The sequence below is a fragment of the Heteronotia binoei genome, chromosome 7 (assembly GCF_032191835.1).
Source record: "Heteronotia binoei isolate CCM8104 ecotype False Entrance Well chromosome 7, APGP_CSIRO_Hbin_v1, whole genome shotgun sequence".
In the NCBI taxonomy this organism is placed as follows: domain Eukaryota; kingdom Metazoa; phylum Chordata; class Lepidosauria; order Squamata; family Gekkonidae; genus Heteronotia; species Heteronotia binoei.
The window spans coordinates 107,169,062-107,185,837 of NC_083229.1; the positions used below are offsets into that span (position 1 = coordinate 107,169,062).

The 16,776-nt window shown below is 42.8% G+C and overlaps 1 protein-coding gene across 1 annotated transcript; it reads left to right on the top strand.

Annotated features, from left to right (window-relative positions):
* The first annotated feature begins 10,220 nt into the window (after positions 1-10,220).
* On the top strand, positions 10,221-12,617 carry PSMG4 (proteasome assembly chaperone 4). Its single transcript, XM_060244169.1, has 3 exons — positions 10,221-10,405; positions 12,164-12,239; positions 12,420-12,617. Exons 1-3 carry the CDS (start codon positions 10,241-10,243, stop codon positions 12,539-12,541), a joined length of 363 nt encoding a protein of 120 aa, XP_060100152.1. The 5' UTR covers positions 10,221-10,240; the 3' UTR covers positions 12,542-12,617.
* Positions 12,618-16,776: the final 4,159 nt, after the last annotated feature.

The window sequence follows — 16,776 nt, forward strand, 5'->3', positions numbered from 1 at the left end:
TGGAGAGAGAGAAAAACGAACAAGACAAGTGTGGAAAAGAGGGAGAAAAATTAAGGAAAACAGAAGGAAAGTTTGTTTTATCTTGCTGCAACACCCTACCTACAGCTTTGCAAGAGTTGGGTGAGTTGGGTGCAAGGAAAGGAAGAGAGAACGGCTAGACTGTTGGAGAAAATGACCTTCAGGACGGCAGTTTTTGTATCAGCCTCCAGAGCTTGCTTGGTTGATTGGCTTACTATGAAAGGCGATTGCCTCTTACTGTGCTCATCCGTGTGCCCCTAGTGGCTGCAGTCAAAACTGCATTAAAATAAATGGAAAGAGGTTTGGCTGGATGCGGCATGACTCCAGCTGTTGGACCCCTTTAATTTTGTCACCAAATACTACACACCCAGTTATTGAACTGGTACACCAAAATGTCTTTAGGATGGCTGCTTGGGGGAATCTTCACTACCACCCTGTTTTGTCCCTGGGTGTGACTGCTACTGGATAGAGCTATTGCACCGAATTTACAGGAGAAAGGGTTTTTTTAAATTGTGCAACAGCACAAAAAAGCATTACACTCTAAATAAGGGCATTTTTGTAGCAGGAACTCCTTTGCATATTAAGCCACATACCCCTGATGTAGCCAATCCGTCTGGAGCTGTACTAAGAGCCCTGTAAACTCTTGGAGGATTGGCTATATCAGGGATATGTGGCCTAATCTGCAAAGGAATTCCTGCTACAAAAAATATCCTGCTCTAAGTGAAAAAGAAGTTGTAAGCCGTAATGCCCTCAAAACGAGGTTGGGGAATTAGTCAGGTGGGCACCTGGCTCACTAAGGATCTTTTCCCAATGTATACAAGATTAACCACCCAGAGAGTAATGCTTAAAATATTAAGGACTCTAATTAAGTAAAACAATTACAATTTATTCTAGAAAATATAGGCATACATACAAGATAGAATATTCATACAATCATACATACAGTCCTAGGAAATATATAGAGAGAGATAGAGACAACACATGGGTAGACAAACAGGGTGATATTTACCTATCGTAGTCTTCAAGGAAGGCTCCAATGGCGACAAAAGAGGACGGGGGAAATGGGACCCTCAACTGTGACCAGAATCGGGGATGGATCTAGCCAGTGGAACTGGGGTACTGCTAGATGCACACATGTGGGGAGCTGTGTCACATGTTATAAAGACTACCTTGAGCCCTTAGGGGATGGGAGGTACAGGGGTGGATGACAGGTGGTCAGCTGGTACATGACCTCAGAAAAGGGGAGGCTCTGCAGTGACCATGAGGGCTGGGCTTCTGCAATAGCCAATAGCAAGTTAATTTGTGGCACCTAATTGGGTGCTTGTTCTTGACCAATGGACTTGCTTGGATCCTGGATACCTGAGTGAACTTTCAGGTTGAAACGGACCAGGGGGCGGCTCCAAAGTGACAGTTGGAAAGAAGAATAGAAGTGACTACTGGGTGGGGAACACTCAAGATTAGGGAACTTATCTGAAAGGGTGACAATAGAGTCTAATTGTGGCCTAGGTAACACCCAGCATGTACAAAGGAACTTGGCTCTGGCTGAAGATGGTCTTCCTCTTCTTTTGTCTTCTTCTGGGCACCAGTCTTTGTTTAGAGTTCTGTTAAACAAAGAAAGTGGCAGTTGGACTATTAACCACTCTGGGGTGGGTAGGTTGCTTGTAGGCCAAAGGTGACATCGGGTATGTACGTGAGCCTTCTGTTGGGATGAACTGGAGTCAGGAAAACAAGATGGATTCTGGTGGTGTTAGCTTTTGGTTCATGGAAACATGCTGGAAACTGTTTGCCTGTTTCATGGTGGCATGGCTTCTTCCACTGCAGCGGCCAAGACTGGGCACACAAGGAGCAGCTGGAAGCTCGTCTGTAGTTCTGGCTAACACCCATCCAGAGATGTAGAATGCTGCTGCAAAGCTGAGGCTTATAGTATCCACATAAGCCTTAGAAACCATGGGCAAAGTCCACTTCTTAGAGCAGATGTGTGCGAGTCAAAACTCCAGGCACCCTGGCAACCATACTGGTGATCACGATGTCCATGTGTATGAAAAGTAGGGGGCTTTTCCTTACAAAGTGGTATTTATAGCAAAGAATGGCAGATTTTTTTTTATGAACCAGAAATGCATCTGCTTTCTGTTTTCCTTACTAAACCTTAATCTAAACAGAACCTACACAGACATGCTTGATTTTCACTTTTAAAAAAGAACTTGCTCATTTCCCTAAATACCAATGGGCAGTGACACAAAAAAGAACTGCATTTTCACAGGGAGATGGTATGTTTGTTCTGCAAAGAACAATGCAGTTGCTTCTTTGAAGATGACATGGGCAGGGATTGTTCCAATATATAGGGAATGGGCAGTGAAGCGGAAGTCATTCTGTCTTAAATAGATTAAATGCTAATCACAGCTACTTTCTCTTTACAGGTAGAAGGGAATCCTACGTGTTTTAGCAGCAATTTCCCCATTGTTCTCAATGAGATAATCTGACACCACTGGACCACACTCTAAACATTTATGGTTTCTCTAATGCCAAGTATACTTCACTTTTTCCCTCCTCCCTCTGTGTCTGCTTTTGCTTCCTCAGCCCTCCCCCCCTCCACTCCAACCTTCCTCCTTCAGTCAGACTCTGCCCATAACCCTGATGCTTCAGCCAGTGTGGCCACACAGGCAATCAGATTCCACCTACTGCCGTTTCCTAGGCAACCCATCTCGCCTTAGAAACCAGATGAATAAAAAAAGAGGGTCACCCTCCTCACCACCTTGTAATGTTTCCAGGTTTCACAGGAAGGTCCCTAACCAGAGATATGTAAAATAGTGGCCATGTTTAAAAGAATGGAATTGGATCTCCAGTTGCTAGCATTTGCGGTGGCAGGAGAGCAAAGAACAAATTACCCACCCCAGCTATTTATTTATATCAGTAGTATTTGTATACCTTATTTACTTGAAAGGAAAACTAGATTTTCCTCCTTATATCTGCCATCCGACAATAGGGAGTTATCATAAATTCACACATAAGCTTTTATGTATATGCTATTTTACAGGGATTTTACAGGGATTCAGGGTTATCTTTGTTTTGGATAAATACGGTAAAAAGCAGGAAAGGTGGCTATGAAAATCCCTCTTTCCTTAGTTTGTTTAAAAAGGTTGACAATCTTTGGTTTCTTGCAATATCAATGGCATTTCAGATTTAAATAGCATCTTTCTGGCTCAAGCCCTTATCTCACCTTTAAAACAGCCCTGTACAATAAAGCTGCCGTTATTGGTATTTCCCCACAAAGAGAGGAACAGAATGGGCGGCTACAGGTATAGACAGCTTCAAGAGGGATTGGATAAACATACGGAGCAGAGGTCCATCAGTGGCTATGAGCCACAGCATATTGTTGGAACGCTCTGTCTGCAGCAAGTGATACTCTGTATTCTTGGTGCTTGGGAGGGGCAACAGTGGGAGGGCTTCTAGTATCATGGCCCCACTGATGGACCTCCTGATGGCACCTGGGTTTTTTGGCCACTTTGTGACACAGAGTGTTGGACTGGATGGGCCATTGGCCTGATCCAACATGGCTTCTCTTATGTTCTCTTAAGGCCACTCAGAGGACTCTTGGCTCAGCCTGGTTCACAAACAACAACAACAGGAAATGGTTGGTGCAGTAAAAAAATTAAAATTAATTTAAATTCATCTCTTAAGACCGCCCCGCCCGCCACATCTCACTTGTGCTTCATCAGGAGGATCTGTAAAACTATCAGAGTTGGAGCAGTTTCCACAGCAGACTATGACATTTTACAGATCTCTCTGAAGCACATGCAAAATGTGTAGGGCTCGGAGTTGAAATAAATCCTTCGCCTGCATCCTCTCTTGTTTTTTGCTCTGTGCTTGGGGCAGTCCCTGTCCCTTTCTTGTAACTCAAGATGTTTTAGAGCTAGTTGACATAAACGTAGCCCTGGCTCTCTAACAACGATTAGGTTGGAGAAAAGTTAAGTCCTTTAAAATTTGATTTCAGTAGCAGAGAATTCATATGTTGAAGTTCATGGGATCTCATTTTGCCTAATGTTGGCTGACTGCGCTGATTTCTTATAATAAATTTTAAACCCACAGCTACTTTTATAGCAATAGGGTCTGCAGTATAAAATGGAGCTACTGTTCTTGAGAGAGATTGGGTTTCTGAGTTTTTCAGGGACAACTGGTTTCAGACACACTTTTGAAAGCAAGATGTGGGAGGGCTTTTTTTTTTTTAGTGTGTGCGTCTTGTACACAAGTGGTCATTTCACAGAAAAAGAGGTGCTGGAGCTCATTAGCACAGCTCATTTGCATATGTCACACACATCTGACATTACTGGAAAGTGTATTAAATTATATCAGCTCAGCATCTACCTTAAAATGCTTCTTGAATTATAATTGTCATAATAAAACCTTACTTCCATCACACTTTTAAAATGCTTTCTCCTTTGTGACCACAGTTGGCATGAGGAAGATTTCCATCTGTCTGCTTTATATGTTTTGGATATTTTCCCATTTTTTGTGGGGGAAAATATTAGAAAGTTTGTCAAAACCTTCGAGTTCAGCAAAATTCTCACAATGGAGCCCAGAAGCAAGTATGGGGAGGGGCGGGGTTAAGAAAGAAAGAGGACAATAAAATTTAGAGATTCTGGAGCTCAGCTCCTGTGAGCTCCTGCCCAAAAGGAGGCCTGTCAAAATGGAAAACAAACTTGAGTGAAATCTGTTACTGAGCTCATTTTAAGGTATTGGTTACCATGGGCAAGCCCTTCATGGCCTTGGCCCCTCTTACTTGAGAGACCACCTCTCTTCCTTGCTCTGCCACAACAACTCCACTCATGCCAGCAGGGGCTTCTGCAGGTGCCAACCTGCAAACGGGCAAAACCAACCACTGTCTGTACACATGCTTTCTCCATTGTGGCTCCCACTTTGTGGAACAGTGTGCCAGAGGAGGTCAGGAAAGCTCTCACCTCTCTATTCAAGAGGGCTTTGCATGCAAATAGTAGGATTGCTCTGTGCAAAATAGATTCAGGTGGGTAGCCGTGTTGGTCTGACGCAACAGAACAAAATCTGAGTCCAGTGGCACCTTGAAGACCAACAAATGGTTTACACGCTTACGTGGATAAATGATAGGACTGTGAGTCTATACGGCTATGTTTAGTTTATTTTAAGTAGGATCCTATTGTGTAATTTCTTCAGTGTCTCACGTGAATACTTATTCTGTGCTTCAGTTCTTTCTGGTGATTCCAGACTTCTAAAACCCCAACGCATTGGTTATTGAGTGTCCCATTTTGTTGATTGTGCTGGCTCACTATGTGCAATCTGCCTTGAGTCCCATGAGAAAGGTGTAGGGGTGGAATTCTAGCAGGAGCTCCTTTGCATATTAGGCCACACACCCCTGATGCAGCCACTCCTCCAAGAGCTTACAGGACTCTTCTTACATGGCCTACTGTAAGCTCTTGGAGGATTGGCTACATCAGGGGTGTGTGCAAAGGAGCTCCTGCTAGAATTCCACCCCTGGAAAGGTGGATTATAAATAACGCATATATAAACAATAAATAAATAAAAGTAGTTGATGCCTACAGGCACATATCTTTACATCAGAGCAGGATCTCTGTTTTTGAAACTCATGAGGGTTCCAATCTCTGACCCAAACTATTAAGCAATCTATAGTGTGGCAATTCATTTTTGGCTTTGCTGGTTTCTCTGGAGATCAAGGGCACAAAAAGGGGAGGGTGTTCATTCTCTAGGCTACTAAATTTGTTGCTGCAAAGTTTCCTTTCTTCTCCCTTGTGTAAGACTAGAGCAGAGAGCCCAAATAGCACATTTGTGCCTGCACAAAAAGACAGATGCACCAGCAGCATCCCTTTGTATACTGGTGCCTGATATATGAATCACGTAACAGCTTATCAGTTCTGTCAGCACTAATCACCTGTTAAGTGGGGGGGGGGGCAGAAGCAGGTGCCGAAAATTTGGCTATGCACCCCCCCTCCTCTGCCCCTTCTCCTGACCACAGAACAGATGAGCAGCATATCAGAGATGACAGCAGGGGTCACGTGTTGTGGAGGAGCTCTGCCTGGTCAGCAGCAGGGGTGCATTCTCCTGATTTCCTGGGTTAACAATAGTATCTTTGTCAAGCTCTTTTATTTACAGAGAAATATTAGAAGAATTCAGTGGTAAGGAGATGCAGATTTACTCTCAAATAACAATAGATCTAGGCTTTGTATTCAGCAAAGGAGGCTTGGGTGTTTGCACAAACTTTCTTTCCGGGAAGTAGGAGCCACTTCATATTGTTATGAGCTCCCACAGTGAGAAATTTCAGCAGCCATGCTACAGATCCAAGTTTTCTTTGCATAAAAGAGCATGGGAAGGAGACTTTGTACAACGTGCTTAATTTGCAAATAAACAGGCATTGCATTATAGAAGAAGATATTGGCTTTATATCCCGCCCTACACTCTGCAGAGTTTCAGAGCGGTCACAATCTCCTTTACCTCCCCCCCCAACAACAGACACCCTGTGAGGTAGGTGGGTCTGAGTTTTCACAGCAGCTGTTCTTTCAAGGACAACTCCAACGAGAGCTATGACTGACCCAAGGCCATTCCATCAACTGCAAATGGAGGAGTGGGGAATCAAACCCGGTTCTCCCAGATAAGAGTCCATGCACTTAACTGCTACACCAAACTGGCTCCTATAGAAGCAAAAAGGCATTCCTTCAGGGGGCAAGAGAGTGAGAATGACTTGTGCATTCCCCTCTTTAAAGCTGAACTCCCCCCTCCCCTGTTCTCACTAATTTCACTTTGAAACTCAGTTTTCTCTGCATCTCTGTCCCTCATGTTAGTTAGCAACTGCTTCTTGGGAGGTGTAGTCTGGCAATCTGCATCTTGGAGGAAAAGGTTACCAGCTTTCCCAAGCTCTGATGCTATCTTATTCCCAAAGCCGGAGAGACATTCCCATCCGACAGAAGATCATTAGCTCCTGCTCATGATCATCATCCACTACTAAGCCAGCAGTCTGAGAGCCACTTTGGTGTAGTGGTGAAGTGTGCGGACTCTTATCTGGGAGAACAGGGTTTAATTCCCTACTCCTCCACTTACACCTGCTGGAATGGCCTTGGGTCAGTCATAGCATGAGTATTCGGGTGGGTGCGGGGTGGTGGTGTGGATTCATGAATCAAATACCTTCCAAATATATCATTGTCTTAATGAGTTTACTAGAAGTGCCAGAGAATTTCCCCCTCCCAAACAAACTGTATGCCATTTCAAGGAGCTGAAGAATTTAAAAAGACTGTATTTCATATTTTAGTTATCTGATTTGACTGGCAGCCTTCAACTTGGAAGATCACATCCAGTTCCAGGAAGACAGAGGTCCCCTACATTCTGTGAAACAGTTCACACATGCTAGTACCACATTTTCTCCATGCAAGCATACACGCAGATAGGTACATGAAGAGCTTTTTTTGTAGCAGGAACTCCTTTGCATATTAGGCCACACACCCCTGATGCAGCCAATCCTCCTGAAGCTTACAATAGGCCCTGTAAGAGCCCTGTAAACTTTTGGAGGATTGGCTACATGGGGGGGGGGTGGCCTAATATGCAAGTGAGTTCCTGCTACGAAAAAAGCTCTGGGTACATGACCTCATGAAAAAAGGTCAGTATCAACTTCAGAGTAACTGGATCATGGCAATGCCCAGGATCATGCCTGCGAGAAAAGTCCAGCAGTGACTGATGATTCACTGTACCAGTTTACATAATTGAGTGTAGAGTTTTAAATATCTGCATTTTCTCTTTGAAAACAGCACACAACAATCAAGGAACAGCTGGCTCAGCAACCCGCAGCTACTGACATGGGAGCCTCATTAATATTTATAGCTGTTAGGGACTTTCAACAGGAATACGAAAGGTTCTCCATCTAGTGGATGGAGGAGATAACACTCCTCTGGGCCTGCCTGACATTTTACACTGGAAGATGCATCCTAGCAACAATTGATTTATCCAGGGCAATGCTCATCCTTGTATGGGATCAGTGGCACTAAGAACAGGCAGGTTTACCCAAACCTTCCCTGCTGCATAAACTACAGCCTGATATTCCGTGGCACTTACTATTACCTGCACCCTCCCTAGAGAGTAACATTCAGGATTCCCAGCTAGCCAGAATGAAATTATTCTAGTGAGATGCTTGAGCATCCTTTAACAGAAAATTTGAAATGATGCAAAACAGATGATCCTTTTCATGTCACAGAACTCAACATAATCACCTGGGAATTGCTGCAGACCCAAAAAGAGTGATGGCGGGAGAGTCCTACGAACAGCTCAGAAACTGGCAACTTGAACTACAGTTTTATTCCCTTTGCTTATGTGATTCACCTTCCCACTGTACTATTATTTGCTTTACTTGCATAGGAGCTAACATAAGCTGATACATGTTTGCCTGGGAGTCAGCCCCGCAAAACAGATTGTTTTATTTAGAGATCTATGCCCCATTTTTCTCCCCAATGGCTTACAACAGCATGCTTTCTATTCTGCAGTTTCTCTTTACAACAGCCCTGTGAGATAGATAAATAAGAGCAGAGGTCATTTTGTAGAAAAATAGGTGGTGGTGCTCATCCAGCGATTGTTATGCAGCTGCAATACTATTCAATGGACAAGGAGGTGGAATTCTCAGAAAGGTTCAGGAGCTGTGCTCCTGTGAGCTCCCATTGAATCTGAGGCCTGAGTAAGAGAGGGAGAAAGAGACACTACCTAAGGCCATTCATCAAACTTCCATGGCAGAGTGAGGATTTGAACCTGGGTCTCTTAGATCAGAGTTGTCAAACTCATTTGTTACATGGGTCAGATCTGACATAAGTGTTACTTTGTCAGGCTGGGCCAAATGTGCCATGAAATGTAACGCCAAGTACTGGAGATAGAAACTTCATAAATGAAACAGGCAAACCCAGTTAACAATATTATTATTTTTACTCAAAATACAAACAAAACCAATTGATTCCTAAGAGCAAAAGCAATTGTTTCACTGGGGAATCCACAAAAGGCCCCATAAATGTATTTAATCATATGCAAGACTAGTTTCCCCCCAAGGGATACCATACCTCTCCCCCTAGCCATACACATATTTAAAATGCATATGAGAGGAAATATTATATCAGCCCATAATAACTTAATCAGTGTCAAATGGTGTTCTATGGCTTTAGGGAAAATACTCAACACACAATTGCATGAAATTACCTAGAGTGGATTCTTTAAGTAGAGTTAATTTTTAACCCTGTTATAGAGAGCATTTTGCCAGTAATAATTAGAATGCTTTTGCACCTGCTGAAGAAATTTAGAACTGTCTTTCTCCAAAATTAAACCACTTATGTGATAAAAAAAGAGAGCATATTTGCCAGTCAAAAAATAGCGTTTTGTCACCCAAACTCTGAAGGCTTTTGGAATAGGTTAGGTTCAGGACTGGCTTAAAAGCTCCATATAAATTTAAGCACAAGTGATATTGAGAGGTAAATTTTAAATGTATAAAGTTACTCCCATTCAGCTTTGTGTTGTATCTTGTTGTAATTACAATGGTTTATTCCAGGATGATAATTTTGAAAGAAACAAAGAAGTTGCAGAGAGCATTGGCCAGTCAAAACCAGAAGGCTTTTGCATCATCTGTTTTAAGAAGAAGTTAAAGGCTGATTTGCTCCTAATACATACACTGTCTGAAATATAACAGGAGGCTGATAACCTTGACATGTACAGGAATATCCTTGAGAAAGAATTTGACGAAATGAGCCTAAACTGGGTGCTCATTGGATGGACTTTTTTTGTAATATTGTATTTCCTTCTAATGTTTCAAATAGTTTTGTAAAAATTGTGAAAAAAGTACTTTTGATAAAAGTTTTACTAAATATGTTAGCCAGCATATGCTTGCAAAAGTGTTTGGTTGTGTAAATTTTCACTACCTGGAGGTTGGCAACCCGCCTTGAAAAACCAACCGGAGTCATTCCATTTTTTCCTGCGCATGCAATGGATGTCTCAAGCTTAATCGGCGAACTTCAACCATTTGGAAAAAAAGCACATCTACGAACTCTCTCTCTTTTCTTGCAGCTTGAAGAACAGCAGCCACGCCCCCCGCCTCTCACCAAACTGAAAGTGAAAAGCAACCGGGCGGCGCTCGATGTTGTCGGGCATCGCTTGCTCTCCCCTGGCCGTGGCAATGGAGGGCGAGGAGGAGGCCTGCCGACCGGGCTCGATCTCCGTCTCCATGGCGGCAGCCGGCGGAGCTGGGATCTCGCTGCACAATTTCTGCGGGCGCCTGGCCGAGCAGCTGGTGCACTTCCACGCCATGCGCCTGCAGGGCTCGCTCTTCCTGTGGGTCGGGGAGGCCCCCCAACTCAGCAACTTAGCCGTGGCCATGTGCACCCCCCGCGTAAGTGCCACCCTCGGACCGCACCCCCCTCCCCGGCGATGCTGCCCTGAACAGGCCAGAAGGAAAACGATGTGGAGCTTTCTCGGAAAGGAAAGGGCACAACACATTTGTCAATGTATTTTTAATTTATTTATTTTGGAATAATAGCAGCCTAGGAAGGGAGACGGATACGCAGCCCAGATTTGTGCATGTTTACTCTTCAGTGGGCTGTATTGAGTCCATTGGCGTTTGCTTTCTAGTCCAGATGAACAGGAGTCTGTAGTAACACATCTATACCATTATCCTAGGATCAGATTCAGACAGGCAAAGTTCAAGAAGTAGATACAATATGATCAACATAAAGCTGCAAAATAAACTGGGGGGAAAGGTAGTGTAGGGGGTTAAGATTTTGTGAATATTTGAATGCACGTACACCGTTGGGGTTTTTAAAAATTTAATTTAAAAAAGAGAATGAAGAGGATGAACAGGGCATCTGAAAGACTTAACAGGGTTTTATTTCAGCATAAGTGTATATATCGGAGCACACCTCTTCTGATGTTGGTAGTGGTGTTGGTGGGGCAATCCTTACGTGTCATACGAAATCTGGCTCCAGCTGTGTGGTTCTGGATGTTATACTATTGCTGGCAACCGGATTGGCTTGTCCTCCCAGGAAAATCCAGTTTGAGTTATTGCTGCTTGACACTGATGGTGCAATAGCCAAAGATGCTTGTTTTTTAGTTATATCCTGCTTCTCTCCTTGAATCAGGGACCCAAAGCAGGCTTCCCCACCTCTAGTTAATTTGGGCAATAATTTTGTGAAGGTAGTTTAGGCTGAGAGATTGAGATAGGCTAGCAGGCTTCTAGGGTTGAGTGAGGGATTCAACCCTAGTCTGATGCTGTCGAACAACTTCACAGCACTGGCCCTCAAAGATGTGGAGATGTGGCCCTAGGCTATGAAAGTTTAGGTTAAGATAAAGTCTTTCAGGTGCCACAAGACTCCTGTTCCCCCTCTCCCCCTGCAGCAAACTACCAAGGCTTCTTTTCTAGAAGAGATGAACAGAGGTGGTTTGCCATTGCTGATCTGTGTAGCAATTCTGCTTTGGTCTCCCATTCAACTACTAACCAGGGCTTCCAAGATCTAATAACTGGGCCAGTCTGGTCCTTCCAGGTTGGGGCAATAGGTGATTCTAGGACTCCTTCCATGATCAGAGATAGGGGGGGCCAACAGAAGAAATCTTTGCTCTGGAAAATTTCAGCCTTCATAAGACTGTATAAGATTGGAAACACTGACTATAAAAAGCCAGAGCAATTTTCAGATTATTTTGCTGCTTATGCTGCTACCCGCCTGGAGTAATCATAACGGTAGGTAAAGGCTGCTCTTTGTTCCAATAGGGGATGGAATGCATTCGTTGTGTAGTAGTCCAGGAGGCAGTGGCAGATCACATGGTTTTGAAGCCTGCTTTCATGGTCTAAGAATATACTTCCCTCGTTGACAACATCATGAAGCTGGCTTATACTGAATCAGACCCTTGGTCCATCAAAGTCAGTATTGTCTACTCAGATTGGCAGCCGCTCTCCAGGGTCTCAAGCTGAGATTTTTCATGCCTATTTGCCTGGACCCTTTTTAGTTGGAGATGCCAGGGATTGAACCTGGGACCTTCTGCTTGCCAAGCAGATACTCTTACCACTGAGCCACTGTCCCTCCCCATGGAATATGACAGTTATTTTTAGCAGAATATGAGGAAGGGAAAATTCACCAGATTTTTGCTTTGTTCCCAGGACTCAATTCCAGCATCTACGTTACTCCTTGGCGATACCTCTGATAGCACCTCAAACTCCTTAGCCCAAAGATTAGGTATGTATGAAGGTTTGCTTTTATTTTATTATTTTTTTATGCTGCTCTCAGAGATCAGTTTCTGTTAATCATTGTAGGCAAGGAATGTACTTTAAATTCCAGCTATGAGTCAAGTGTTTACTTTTTGTCACATTTTCCCTAGTAAGTGATGGACATCTTTCTTGGTTTTTTTTTTTTTAGCCAGCAAGACTAAAAAACAGATTTTTGTCAGCTATAATATTAAAAATACCAACAGCAACTTCATATTGCTTGTAGAAAACCGAATCAAGGAGGAAATGGCCGCTTTCCCAGAAAAGTTTTAGCTTGGAACCACTGTAGGTGTGTCTGCATTATATATATATATTTTTTAAAAATTAAAATGGTTTGTTTTTCCTGTCATTGAGTGGCTTTTATTTTCTGGATTATTTTAGCTTCTTCATTCTAAAGCTAGGCAACCAAACATGTTTTGTGAAATAAAGATCAAGTTCAAAAGCGGAGAGGGCGGGATAAAAGTCTAATGTAAATAAACAAACAAATAAATAAAGTGTTCAGTCCCTTGTTCGAGGCTCCTGAAGGAAGCAATATTTACCTAATACTGCCACCTAGAGGATGTAAGGAATATCACACACAGTTCAAAAATGGTTCTCTAAATGACAGATCGCAGTAGGCAGCCCTGTTGGGTCTGAAGCAATAGAACAAAGCAGTAGACAAGTAAACCTTTAAGACCAACTAAGTTTTATTCAGAATGTAAACTTTCGTATGCTCTTAAGCAGACTTCATCAGACAAAATGGGAATGGCAAGCAGCAATTCTTAACATAAGTCTCTAAATGACAGTTCAGGCAAAACTGTTTGTGATGGCTACCTACCCTGTTAAGAGTGCAGATGGGAGGCTTGCATTTATTGAATGCTCCCCCTTTCAAAGAGGTTCCATGCACTCAAAAACTAAGTTGGGGAAAAGTCTACACTAGAACTCATGTCCCTGGTTTTTTTTTTTTAAAGTTTGGTAGTTGTTGCTGATCAAAATAACTAATCAAAATTCTTGCAGGCTTTTGATGAAATTAGGAGCAGTTTTGCAGGCTCCCTGGTTCACTTAAGAAGAATCTTTGGTAGCAATGCTAGAATGACCCTTGTTGGTACCAGTATTGAGCTACAGATTGTACAGTATTGGGCTACAGGGACTAATGATCAAATTTAGAATAAAGTAGCTTCATAGCTAAAGTTCAAAATACAAGTGGGACTGAATAGACAGGTGTCAAAATTTCTACTTACTACAGCTTGTGAGACAGAATATGTCAAGTCTGTTTGTTTTAGGGGTTTAGGTTTTTTTGGGGTGGTGGTAAGCTGCTTCAAATGAATGCAATAAGGGTTGCCAACCTCCAGGTGGAGCCTGGAGATCTTCCCGCATTACAACTGATCTCCAGACTACAAAGAGCCGTCCCCTGGAGAAAATTGCTGCTTTGGAGACATTATACCCTGCTGAAAACGTTTCTTGGGGTGTTTGTGTGCAAATTATCTAACTTTTAAGCCTTATCCCTGCAACGAATGACATTTTTGCTATTAAATGTCTCTCTCATCCTGCAACAGCAGATACTAATGACACAAATGTGTGTGCTATAGCTCCCATAATTACAATTTTCTCACACTGCATCATGCCAGTTGACTTTCCTTTTCATTTCTCTTCACAGCCATCCTAATGGTCAGTTTTACCCTTGGAGGTCTCCTTTGCCACTGACTCAGTGTTTCCATTATCTTAGAGAATACATCTTTTAACTTCCCCCCTGCCCCATTAGCACTTCATTTGGTTTTCCATAGTCTAAACAAAATGCTTGTGCTGGGATTTTCCTTGGTAGTGGCACCAAAACTCTAGAACTCTTGCTCCAGGGAAATCCATTTGTTCCCTTTTGATGCTGTCTTCTGCCAGTGGCTGAAGACTTGTTTAGTTTGGTGTTCTCTCAATGATCCCTCTTTCTTGCCCAATGTTTTGCTTTTGTCTATTTGTTTTAAAAATGTGATTTTATTATGCATGTTTAAATTTGTTTCCTGCAATGGTGGCCTTGTGAGGGCAGAAAAGCAGGGTAAAAATTTTGTAAAATAAAATTTCTAGAGGCTTTCACAATTAAAGCATCTTTCTTTTTCTGTTTCTCTTGAATCTACTTTCTACTTACTCCAGCTCACTGATATAATTTCTAGACCATGCTCCTGTACACACTTTCCTGAGAGAAAGTCTAGTTCACGGGTGGCCAAACTGTGGCTCAGGGGGCCACGTGTGGCTCTTTCACATGTATTTTGTGGCTCTCAAAGCCCCCACTACCCTGTCAGCTGTCTTGGAGAAGGCATTGCTCTCTTTAAATCACTTCTTCAAGCCAAGCCAGTTGGTGACTTGAAGGATGCATTTAAAGTTAAAATTGCTTTCTTTCCACCTCCCTCCCCATCTATTTGCTCCCCCCCCCTCTTTTCCAGTTTGGTGTAGTGGTTAAGTGTGCGGACTCTTATCTGGGAGAACCAGGTTTGATTCCCCACTCCTCCACTTGCACCTGCTGGCATGGCCTTGGGTCAGCCATAGCTCTGGCAGAGGTTGTCCTTGAAAGGGCAGCTGCTGGGAGAGCCCTCTCCAGCCCCACCCACCTCACAGGGTGTCTGTTGTGGGGGAGGAAGGTAAAGGAGATCGTGAGCCGCTCTGAGACTCTTCGGAGTGGAGGGCGGGATATAAATCCAATATCTTCTTCTTCCTTCCTTCCTTCTTGCATGTCTTGCAGCTTTCAAACATCTGACGTTTATTCTATGTGGCTCTTACATTAACCAAGTTTGGCCACCCCTGGCCTAGCTGAACTCAGTGGGATTTGCTTAGAACTCCTCAGGATTGCTGCCATGACCTCTTATTTACCTGAGGAAAACTTCACCCATATATACAGACTTTGCTGTCTAATTAAAAATATTTAGTTTCTTTCTTCAGTCTAAATAGAACACCAGCTTTTTAAATACACACTTCTACAAACCAGGCAGAGGGATCTATGTACGTTGTTTCTATAATGGAAAATACCATTTCAGCTTTAACCACCTGAAAATGTTAACAAAACTGATAACGCTTCTAGCACGTACTTCATTTAGGCCATTCTAATACCAGTAAAACAACACAAACATATTTGGATGGGACATACACAGGGGTAGAATTCTAGCAGGAACTCCTTGGCATATTATGTCACCCCCCCCCCCCCGATATAGCCAATCCTCCAAGAGCTTACAAAAAAGAGTCTTGAAAGCTCTTGGAGGACTGGCTACATCAGGGGGCATGGCCTAATATGCAAAGGAGCTCCTGCTGGAATTCTACCCCTGGATATACGACACATGTCGTATTGATTTAAAAGGACCTAATTTATTTATATCTGTTATACAACTAGACTTTAAATGGAGCAATTTTTGCTCTCTTGTCCTTCAGGTATTTCCTTAAAAACAACAACTGGGTTGCAGAATTTAGCACCTCCTAGCAACGCTGTCTTGTTAAGCATGAAGTTTCCACTCTGTAATCTTAGAAGGTGAGAGAGGACTTATATGAAGCAAATTGTAGGTGTTTTACTACCAGTAAATTAAGACTGGCTAGGGCTGACACAGCCTTGTGGTGTGTTTGTGTGTTATTACTCCAACCGAGGATTAGAATTAGATTATTCCCTCCTGCCCCCAGTTCCTAGTCCAGGGGTGAACTCGCTTTCCCCCTCTTCTCAATACGATAGTGCGTTTCTAATATATAAAGCAAGAGTGCATACCTGGGATCACAGGGGTAACAGAATGGGAAAGGCTTTTCTCTTTCCTCTGTGGTTCTGTCAGCTGTGATTCCTTCAGGTTGCTGTACGTTTTGAGAGGCAACAGAGACGCACAGGGGCTGGTACGCTAATGGGGCGACGCCTTTTTATTCCTGTACATTTACATACAAAGTTGTTCAGTAGGTACAACAGATGTAACATCATGCAGACATTTAGCTTTTTTAAAAGACTGTTCTTCAGTAGTTGATTTTTTTTTAAGCTTGTGCTATGGAGAAGCACCAAACTACTCATGATCAAAAAACCATACAGTAACAACGATTAGTCAATAAAACTTCATCAGAAACCGGGGTGGGGGAAGGGTTCTCACCCGCTACAGACAAAGCACACTACTCCGTTCCCAAAAATGTTTTTCACACAATACATTTAAAAATGAGGTGGGTTTTTTTTTTCCCAATTAAGTATGAAAAAGCTGGCCACGCTTCAGTGGTTGTCTTTCTGCGCCAGCTACAGATTAAAGTCAATAAGACCTTCAGAATTCATTTAATGGCACTTCTGATTCTGAGTTTAGTGATTTTTGTTGTCTTTAGAGAGTGGCAACATAAACAGTACCATTTGAAAAAAAAAAAAAATAGCCAGCAGCAACCCCATAAAAATACCTCTAACCAAGCTTCAATCAAATGGTGTTTCCTTCGTGATTGTATTTTAGTAACAGAAACGATTAACAGAAAACATCTTTGAAAACTGAATCTCACTCAACTTTCATGCTGCTTAAGAACAGGAAAATAAAATGTTTTCAACA